Source organism: Acinonyx jubatus, chromosome A2, assembly GCF_027475565.1.
Source record: "Acinonyx jubatus isolate Ajub_Pintada_27869175 chromosome A2, VMU_Ajub_asm_v1.0, whole genome shotgun sequence".
NCBI classification, from domain to species: Eukaryota; Metazoa; Chordata; class Mammalia; order Carnivora; family Felidae; genus Acinonyx; species Acinonyx jubatus.
In genome coordinates, this window is record NC_069383.1 from 153,574,682 (window position 1) to 153,584,646 (window position 9,965).

Here is a 9,965-nt window from a genome sequence, read left to right on the forward strand (position 1 = left end):
GTGCCTTCTCCTGTCTGTAAAATGTGGTGGCAATAGTACCTTCCCCACGGGGTGGTTACGTTACACAAAGCAGGGCTGTGTGAAAACACATCGTATGAGGGGGGCCTGGAGTGGCTGGGTCAGATCTGCAAACAGGAGACCACCAGACAAAGCCCATCCCTCCCCAGGCTTGGCTGGGCCCCTGAACTACCTAGTACCATCAGATGCCACTTCTGCCGGTTGGTGGGCACGTCTGCAGGGCAGCTGCTCGTGGCTTCTGGAGAGAGCTGGGCACAGGTGCTGCAGTTTCCTGTTCCACCGGTGCCTGTTCATGTCTCCCGGGCCAGGTTCTCTCTGTGTTCCAGATGCAGATCCTCACGGCACTGTGGCATCTGTCATCTCCCCACTTTGTGACTTTTTGGTGTCTCTGGATGAACTCTAAAGGTCTTGCTAATGTAACCAAACCGATCGGATGATTGTGTGCAGGCACGCAGGGATACTGTGGGGTGGGTTCCAGACTGCCGAAATAAAGCAACTATCGCAGTAAAGGGAGGCCAATGAATGCTTTGGTTTCCTGGTGCATATATAGTAAAACCTTGGATTGCAGGTAACTTATTCTGTGAGTGTTCTGCAAGACGAGCAAACATTTCTAATAAATTGTAACTTGATAAATGATGTCTTGCAATACAAGTAGTACATGACGCTGGATGTCACATGAGCACAACTGAACCAATGGTTCTTGAAATTCACTTGGATATATGAGTGTTTTGGATTACAAGCATGTTACTGGAATGGAATTATGCTTGCAAATCAAGGTTTTACTGTAGATGTTATATTCACACTGTACCGTAGTCTGTTAAATGTTCAGTAGTATTACGTCCAAAAAAAAACCAAAAACAAAACAATGTACATACCTTAATTAAAAATACTTTATTGCTGAGCCACCTGGGTGGCTCAGTCAGTTGAGTGTTCACCTGTTTTTTTTTTTTTTTTTTAACGTTTATTTATTTTTGAGAAGAAAGAGAGCATGAGAGGGGGAGGAGAGAGAAAGAGGGAGACACAGAATCTGAAACAGGCTTCAGGCTCTGAGCTGTCAGCACAGAGCCTGATGTGGGGCTCGAACTCGCAGACCGCAAGATCATGACCTGAGCTGAAGTAGAAGGCTTAACCGACTGAGCCACCCAGGCGCCCGTGTGTCCAACTCTTGATTTCGGCTCAGGTCATGCTCTCATGGTTCATGGGATCAAGCCCATGGAGCCTTGGGATTTTCTCTCTGTCTCTCTCTCTGCCCCTCCCCCGCTTGTGCACCTGTGAGTGCATGCACCCACTGTCCCTCAAATAAAATTTGGGGGGCACCTGGGTGGCTCAGTCGGTTAAGCGTCCGACTTCAGCTCAGGTCATGATCTCGTGGTTCGTGAGTTCAAGCCCTACATCAGGCTCTCTGCTGTCATTGCAGATCCTCTGTCCCCCTCTCTATCTGCCCCTCCCCCGCTCACGCTCTCAAAATAAACATTTTTTAAAAATAAAATTAAATAAAAATTTTAAAAACTTAAAAAATACTTTATTGCTAAAAAAAATGCTAACCATCATCTGAGCCTTCTGCGAGTCGTAATCTTTTTGCTGGTGGAGGGTCCTGCCTCCACGTGACAGCTGCTGACTGATTGGGGTGGTGGTCGCTCACGGCTGAGGTGGCTGTGGCAATGTCTTAAATAAGACAGTAGTAAAGTTCGCTGCATCGAAGGAGCCCTCCTTTCACGAGCGACTTCTCTGCAGCATGCGATGCTGTTTGATGGCATTTCACCCACGGTGGGACCTCTCTCGGAATCGGAGTCCGTCCCCTCAAATCCCGCTGCCGCCGCCCCCTCCACTCTGCCTCTGTGACGTTCTGAACCCTGTGTCGTCGTTCCAGCCGTCTTCACGGCATCTTCACCAGGAGCAGATTGCAGCTCAAGAAGCCTGCTTTCCTCGTCCGTTAGAAGCAACTCCTCTTCCGTTCGTTTTGTCACGAGATCGGAGCACTGCAGGCCTCTTGTCTTCAGGCTCCGCTTCGGATGCTAGTCCTCTTGCTCTTCCCACCACACCTGCAGTCACTGCCTCCACTGAAGTCTTGAACCCTCAAAGTCATCGTGAGGGCTGGGATCCACTTCTTCCGAACTCCTGGTCACGTTGACATTTTGACCTCTTCCCATGAATCACAGATATCCTTAATGGCATGTAGAATGGTGAACCCTTTTGGAAGGCTTTCAGTTTACTTTGCCCAGACCCAGCAGCCTTACAAAATGTATTTCTTAATAAGACTTGAAAGTTGAAATTACTCCTTAATCCATGGGCCACAGAATGAATGTAATGTCAGCAGGCATGGAAACCACCACGTGAATCTCTTGCACATCCCTGTCAGAGCTTGTGTGTGACTGGGTGTGTTGTCAGTGAGCAGTCATATTTATTTTTATTTTTTTAATTTTTTTTTGATCAGTCATATTTTTAAAGGAATCCTTTTTTTTGAGCAGTAAGCGTCAACAGTGGGCTTAAAAGAGTCTGTAAACCATGTTGTAAACAGATGTGCTGTCCTCCAGGCTTTGTTGTTCCATTTCTAGAGCACAGGCAGCACTGATTACTCTGAAGGGCCCTAAGATTTTCCAAGTGGTAAATCAGCCCAGGCTTCAGCTTAGTCACTAGCTGAATTAGCCCCCAGTAGGAGTCAGCCTGTCCTCTGAAGGTAGGCATTGACTTCTCGTCTCTAGCTCTGAAAGTCCTGGATGGCATCCTCTTCCAATAGAAGGCTGTTTGGCCTCCGCTGAAAATCTGTTGCTTAGGGGCGCCTACATGGGTTATTTAGCTCAGTTAGTTATGGCGGACTCTTGATTTCGGCTCAGGTCATGAGCTTGCGGTTCATGAGACTGAGCCCACAACAGGCTCCATGCGGACCGTGCGCGGAGCCTGCTTCTGATTCTCTCTCTCCCTGACCCTCCCCCACTCATGCTCAAAATAAATACACTTCCAAAAATTTTTAGAGAAAAAAAAGTCTTGTTTAGACTGCAACCACCTTCGTGAATGATCTCGGCTAGATCTTCTGGATCACTCGCTGCAGCTTCTGCGTCTGCACCTGCTGCTTCGCCTTGCGCTGCCGCGTCAGGGGCGATGGCGTCTTTCCTGGAACCTCGTGACCCGACGTGTGTCTGCTGGCCTCCAACGTGAGAGCTTCCTCACCTCTCTCGGCCTTTGTAGAATTACAGGGTTAGGGCCTTGTTCCGGACGAGGCTTCGGCTTAAGGGAACGTCGTGGTGGTTTGACCTTCTGTCCAGACCTCAAACTTTCTCCACATCATCAGTAACACAGTTTTGCTTTCTTATCACTCATGTTTGCTCACCGAAGAAGCACCTTAATTTCCTTCAAGAACTTTTCTTTGCCTTCACAACCAGGCTAACTGACGCAAGAGGCCTACCAGCTTCCAGCCTGCCTCAGTTTCCGGCACGCCTTCTCCTCTAGTGTAATCATTTCTAGCCTTTGATTTCAAGTGAGAGACATGCTACTCTTTATCTCACTTGAACACTTAGAGGCCAGTGTAGGATTGCCAGTTGGCTTAATTTCAACACTGTTGTGTCTCGAGAAACAGGGAGGCCCAAGGAGAGGAGAGAGATGGGGAAGGACTGGGCAGTGGGGCAGGCGGAACACACACAGTATCACGGAGTTCGCCCTCTTGTGTGGTGTGGTTTGTGGCACCCCGAAACAACTACAGCAGTAACATCAAGAATCGCTAATCACAGGGGCACCTGAGGGGCTCAGTTAAGTGTCTCGTCTGCCTCTTGGTTTCAGCTCAGGTCATGATCTCTTGTGGTCTCGTGAGTTCAAGCCCCACGTCGGGCTCTATCTACTCTGGCAGCCTGGAGCCTGCTTGAGATTCTCTCTCTCCCTCTCTCTCTGCCCTTCCCCCACTCACACTGTCTCTGTCTCTCTCAAAATAAATAAATACTAAAAATCACTGGCCACAGATCACCATAACAAATAATAATAATGAAAAAGTCTGAAATGTGAGAATTACCAAAATGTGACACAGAGACACGAAGTGAGCAGATACTTTTGAGAAAATGGCCCCAATAGACTTGCTCGATGCAAGGTTGCCACACACCTTCAGTTTGTGAAAGACACAGTATCTGTGAAGTGCACTAAAGCTAAGAACACTGCAAGGAGGAATGCCTGTATGGATCTTTTAAACTTAGTGTTTTATTTGCTAAATCCTTCAGCATCCTGCCCCCGCCCCCCCCCCATGAGGTGGCAGGGTTGAGCACATCTCCCATAGCAAGAGCAGATCCTAGCTCATACATGTCACAAGTCTCAGCTTTGTGACAAGCACCTGGGCAGGTGGGCGTGACCATGGATGGGCTTCTGGTAAACTGTACCCCATGCACTAGAGGAGGTGGATGGGGGTGACCACTGGGCGCCTTGTTGGCCTTAGGAGCAGGTAGGAGGCTGCGTGGGGCGAGGAGAAGCTCTGGTGTTACTGACTCCACTGGCTCTTGGGGACGCAGAGGCCAGAGTGGGCTAGGACAGAGAGAAGGGCAGACGTCTGACAAGTGGCTCTTGTTTTGTAGATCCGGAACATGGTGGCGGTGCTGGAAGTCATCTCCAGCCTGGAGAAATACCCCATTACCAAAGAGGCGCTGGAGGTGAGTGTCCCCGGCATCCAACGCTGGGAGGAGCCGGGTGGGCCGAGCCCAGGCTTCCCCAACCTGAGGACTTGCGAGTGCCGTGTGGCGGGGGTGCAGCACCCCCGCCCCCCCAACCTGTGCTGTGCCAAAAGCCACGTCTTCCTCTGGGTAGCGTGGGAATTGGGTAGCCTTAGTTCCCTGGCTGGGGCCCGTTCCTGCACAGGGTGTCTGTCATGCTGCGGGGCCGGCTGGGAGGCATGCCTGGGGGCGTCTCCGGTGAGCCAGGCTGGCTCCATCCCTCCTTTCACTGTTGCCCTGGCCATAGAGCGCTCTCACCCAGAGAGCTTCCCTGGCAAAGTGCTCTTGCACTGGCCTTGATGGTCCCCAGTCTCCAGGTGCTGGGAGCCTGTGGGATGGTGCTTCTGAGATGCCACCTGGGGCCCTAAGGCTTGAGGACTAAATTTGAGAAGGTAGATGTCACAGAGGACCCCCAAATCCCTATGGGTTTTGTATCCAGGAATTCTGTGATGGAAGGGTCAGTGGGGTTAGTCCAAAGACCAGGGGGGCCCTTCCCACGGTTTCCGGCTCTGCTCCCTTTTCACGGGGACTTCCTGTCCCAGAAGCGTGTCATCGTCCCTCTCTGGTTGCAGGAAACTCGACTTGGGAAGCTCATCAACGACGTCCGCAAGAAGACAAAGAACGAGGAGCTCGCCAAGCGGGCCAAGAAGCTGCTGCGGAGCTGGCAGAAGCTCATTGAGCCCGTGCACCAGAATGAGGCGGCGCTGCGGGGACTGGCGGGGGGCGCCGGCTCCGCCAACGGGGGTGCTCACAACTGCCGGCCGGAGGCGGGGGCGGCCGGCACGCCCAAGAGCATCCACGACCTGAAGAACCGCATTGACCTCCAGAGGCTGCGGGGGCATCGGCTGGACAGGCTGGGCAGCCGCAAGCGCCGGGGAGACCAGCGTGACCTCGGCCACCCCGGGCCACCTCCCAAGGTCTCCAAGGCGAGCCACGACTCCCTGGTACCCAACTCCTCCCCCCTCCCCACCAACGGGATCGGCGGGAGCCCCGAGAGCTTCCCCGGCCCCCTGGACGGCAGCGGGCACACGGGACCCGAGGGTGGCCGCCTGGAGCACGGCGAGAACGACAAGCACGGCGGCAAGATTCCCGTCAACGCGGTGCGGCCGCACACCAGCTCCCCGGGCCTCGGCAAGCCGCCCGGGCCCTGCTTGCAGACCAAGGTTGCGGTGCTGCAGCAGCTGGACCGGGTGGACGAGACTCCGGGTCCCCCCCACCCCAAGGGGCCGCCTCGCTGCTCTTTCAGTCCCCGGAACTCACGGCACGAGGGCTCCTTTGCCCGGCAGCGGAGCCCGTACGCGCCCAAGGGCTCCACGCCCAGCCCCTCTCCGCGGCCCCAGCCGCTCGACGCCACGCAGGTGCCGTCGCCGCTTCCGCTGGCCCGGCCGTCCACGCCCCCCGTGAGGCGGCTCGAGCTGCTGCCCAGTGCGGAGAGCCCGGTGCGCTGGCTGGAGCAGCCCGAGGGCCACCAGCGGCCGGCAGGGCAGGGCTGCAAAGTGGGGCTGCCGCCGGCCGAGCCCCTGCTGCCCCGGGCCGGCTTCTCCCCAGACTCCTCCAAGGCGGACAGCGACGCTGCCTCCTCTGGCGGCTCGGACAGCAAAAAGAAGAAGAGGTACCGGCCTCGTGACTACACGGTGAACTTGGACGGGCAGGTGGCCGAGGCGGGCGTCAAGCCCGTCCGGTTAAAAGAGCGGAAGCTCACCTTTGACCCCATGACCAGACAGATCAAACCTCTGACCCAGAAAGAGCCAGTGCGGGCTGACAGCCCCGTGCACACAGAGCAGCCCAGGACAGAGCTGGACAAGCCCGAGGCCAAGGCCAGCCTCCAGAGCCCTTTCGAACAGACGAACTGGAAGGAGCTGTCACGCAACGAGATCATCCAGTCCTACCTGAGCCGGCAGAGCAGCCTGCTCTCCTCGTCGGGCGCGCAGACCCCGGGCGCCCACCACTTCATGTCCGAGTACCTGAGGCAGGAGGAGAGCACCCGGCGTGGGGCCAGGCAGCCGCACGTGCTGGTGCCTCACAGCGCGCCCACGGACCGCCCGGGGCTGAGCCGCGAGGTCACACAGGACGATCTGGACAGAATCCAGGGCCACCGGTGGCCTGGGGTGAACGGGTGTCAGGACACACAGGGTAACTGGTATGACTGGACGCAGTGCATATCGCTCGACCCGCACGGCGACGACGGGCGGTTGAACATTCTGCCTTATGTCTGCTTGGACTGAGCGGCCCGGCGGCCTCTCGGTGCGTTCCCACCTTGCAGTCGGCACGGCGGGCGGGCTGCCCCCAGTGCTTGGGAAGCCGGGGAGTCCGGCCCGGAGCGGAGGGAGGGGGCGGGAGTCTCGAGGTCTCTCCGAGCCTTTCCCTCAAAATTCTCCTTCTTTTGTGAAATGCTGCTACCAGTTTACTAACAAAATTGCAAAGGAAGGACCGTGTGGAAGGAAGGCCGGCAAAGTGAGTTCAGAACTCTATAGCGAACCAGCTATAAAAAGCGTCAGTTCCCCACCCCGGAAGTGGTGTGGACACTTCCCAGCACCTGTAAGCTGGGACCTCAGTTGCAGGCAGGCACAGAAAACCTGTGGGAGAGGTTACCTTTAAACACAGCAACAGAAGCACGCATCTCATCCATTTGCGTTTTCTTTTTCTAAATTTGGCCCTGAGTGTGTGAGGCAGTGGGTGTACGTGCACCGCGGCCTCTGTTTGCACCCCCACCGGCCGGTGCTTCAGTTACGGTGCCAGAAGCTCGGCAGCTGCAGCGGGCCAGCTGGCCGGCTGCTATGACCTGCACTCCATGGGCATCCACACGTTTTTATCTGGTTTCGGTTAAGACCCGGTTTTGAAAAAAATGCTGCAAAAATTTAAGTGTTCTAGGAGTTTATTTTATCCGCCTTTTCCATCTGACCATCAGCCAAATAAGTTTCCTTTCTTTCTCCCTTTTCGTTTTCCCCTTCCTGCACATATCTTGAAAAGTTCACCTTTCCAGATTCCCCCCCTCCCCACCCCTACCCCAAAGACAAAAGTAATCGCGGGTGCTACTGGTGTGTAAGCTGTACTGTTGGGCAAGAGGAGACCTGTCTGTGCGCTGGAAACACTCATAACCATTCCTTTAGATTCGTTTGCCTTATGGTTATTTGTCATAAACGCGATTTGCAAAAACAAGGAGCCTTAGTGAATGTACAGTACCTAGACTTCTGTGTTCTCAGGACACAGAAGGGAGCAACTTTGCTATTTGGTCCAGTAAGTGGACAACTTGTGATATAAATGTGGAAATAAAAAAAAAAAAAAACCATTTGCACAAACCAGTCTCAGAACCGTTATTGATTTGGTCCCTTACCGGCAAATCAGCCTTTCTGCATTTGCGAAGATGTGGACCCCGTGTCCAAGGTTTGGGCTGCACGGCCAGACTGCAGGGAGGCCGGCAGGGCTGGGAGTGGCGAAGTCAGCCTATTAACCTTCTGCATGAAGACTGACCTCCGCCCGCCTTTCACTCATTCGGGCCCGTTTGTTGCCTGTCCCGCCTCCGGGGTCACCTACTAGCATTGGGTGACAGATGCTGGTCACTGTCCACATGCAGGAATGTTACCCCGTTTCTGTCCGGTCCTTTCCTGCCCCAGGGAAGCCCTCCACGGAGGTTCCATGTCCCAGGTCTCCGTAACCTCGTTTTACCCCACAAAAAGCTGTAGTTCTTACAGGGCATGGCCCAGAGCCATGTCTGGCAAAGCCACCCTTGGCTCTGGTCCCAGGCTTCTAGCTCCCCATGAAGGCCTGGGGCTGTCTTAGTGTGTGGCTGGTGCTATTTTTAAAAGTAACTTTTCTGCCATGACTACAAAGTGATAATATTTCCTTCTTCTCCCTCATCCCTGAAGCCATAAGCTAAGATTTTGGTTTTCAGGTCTTTTTTTTACTCCAGAACAGGTCATGTTGGACGTACCTACTTCTTTTCACAGATGAGGGAGCTGCCTCCCCTGAAGGGGAACAGTCCCACGGGGCAAAACAAGGGGTCCGGGAGCATTGGGAGTCAACCCAGAACCACAATTTCAGAACCAGCAGGGATCTATCTATGACATGGCCTTGGTGCGGGGCACACCCACCCTAAGATAAGGCGAAATGGATGGGCGCCCAGTGGATCGGCGAAGTGGCTTTGAGGACAGTCAGGTTGAATTCTGGACCTGCAACCTATCAGCTGCGTGGTTCTATGCTAATCACTTCACTTCTTTTTTTAATTTTTTTTCATGTTTATTTATTTTTTTGAGACATAGAGCGTGAGCAGGGGAGGGGCAGAGAGAGAGGGAGACACAGAATCCGAAACAGGCTCCACGCTCTGAGCTGTCGGCACAGAGCCCGACGCGGGACTCGAACTCACGAATCGCGAGATCGTGAGCTGAAGTCAGACACTTAACCGACTGAGCCACCCAGGCGCCCCCTAATCACTTCACTTCTATGCATGTGTCCGCATGTGGGAGATGAAAGTGCTTACCCCAGAGCTGTGAGGACTAAGTTAAATGATCAGAGTTTAAGCAACAACAACAAAAAAAAAAAAAAAAAAAAAAAAAAGCAAGAAAAGAAAAAAAAAAGCCATGTCAGAGAACTGTTTGCTATGGAGAAACTAGTTCCTTTCTAAGTCCACAGTGGCCTGTAATGTGGGCCAGCCTTGCTGCTGTGTGGACTTCCCCAGGAAGTGATTTGCTCTGTGACAAAGGGTCACAGATGTGTAGGCACAGCTGTAAGATACTAGGGTACAGGTTGGCATCATATGAGCATCTCCCTTTCTCAGACCTGGGCGTTAGGATGGGTCCCTGCTCCCTGCCCCCACCTGCAGGGACCACTTCTGAGTGTCCAGTAAGCCCAGGACAAACATAGTGCCTGCTTTGGGGAACACGGTTAAGCTGAGATTTCCCTCTCGCATAATGGAAATCATTGGGTTGCCACTTTGTAATTTGCCAAGTAAGGACGTTGTAAAAGGGCAGCTTAACCCCCCATTTCCCGCCCCCCCCCCCGCCCCCGCTCCCCGGAAAGTTCGTCAGTACGTGATGTTTGGAACACACATCAGTCTTTCAGTATAGGAACATCTTGCTGAAAACACCATCCTGTTTCCTCTGCTAGGGTCTGGGGCTGCTCTAGCCTGGCCTTGGGCATCAGCGCTCAGGGCCTCGCACCTCTCCCTCCGGCAAGAGCTCTGGAGACAGGTGCCCAAGTAGACTACCACGGCCACAGCTCCCGAATGGGCCAGGGGACCTGAGCCAAGTCGCCTCCCCTCTCTGG

The 9,965-nt window shown here is 54.0% G+C and overlaps 1 protein-coding gene across 3 annotated transcripts in view; it reads left to right on the plus strand.

Moving 5' to 3' along the window:
- Nucleotides 1–8,002, plus strand: part of MED26 (mediator complex subunit 26) — a 52,485-nt gene extending 44,483 nt beyond the window's left edge. For all 3 annotated transcript variants that reach the window (XM_027038248.2, XM_053219696.1, XM_027038249.2), the window contains 2 exons: nt 4,569–4,643; nt 5,276–8,002. In XM_027038248.2, the coding sequence (XP_026894049.1) occupies nt 4,569–4,643; nt 5,276–6,928 (1,728 nt within the window). In that variant the 3' untranslated portion in view covers nt 6,929–8,002. The remainder of the gene's footprint in view (nt 1–4,568; nt 4,644–5,275) is intronic.
- Nucleotides 8,003–9,965: the final 1,963 nt, after the last annotated feature.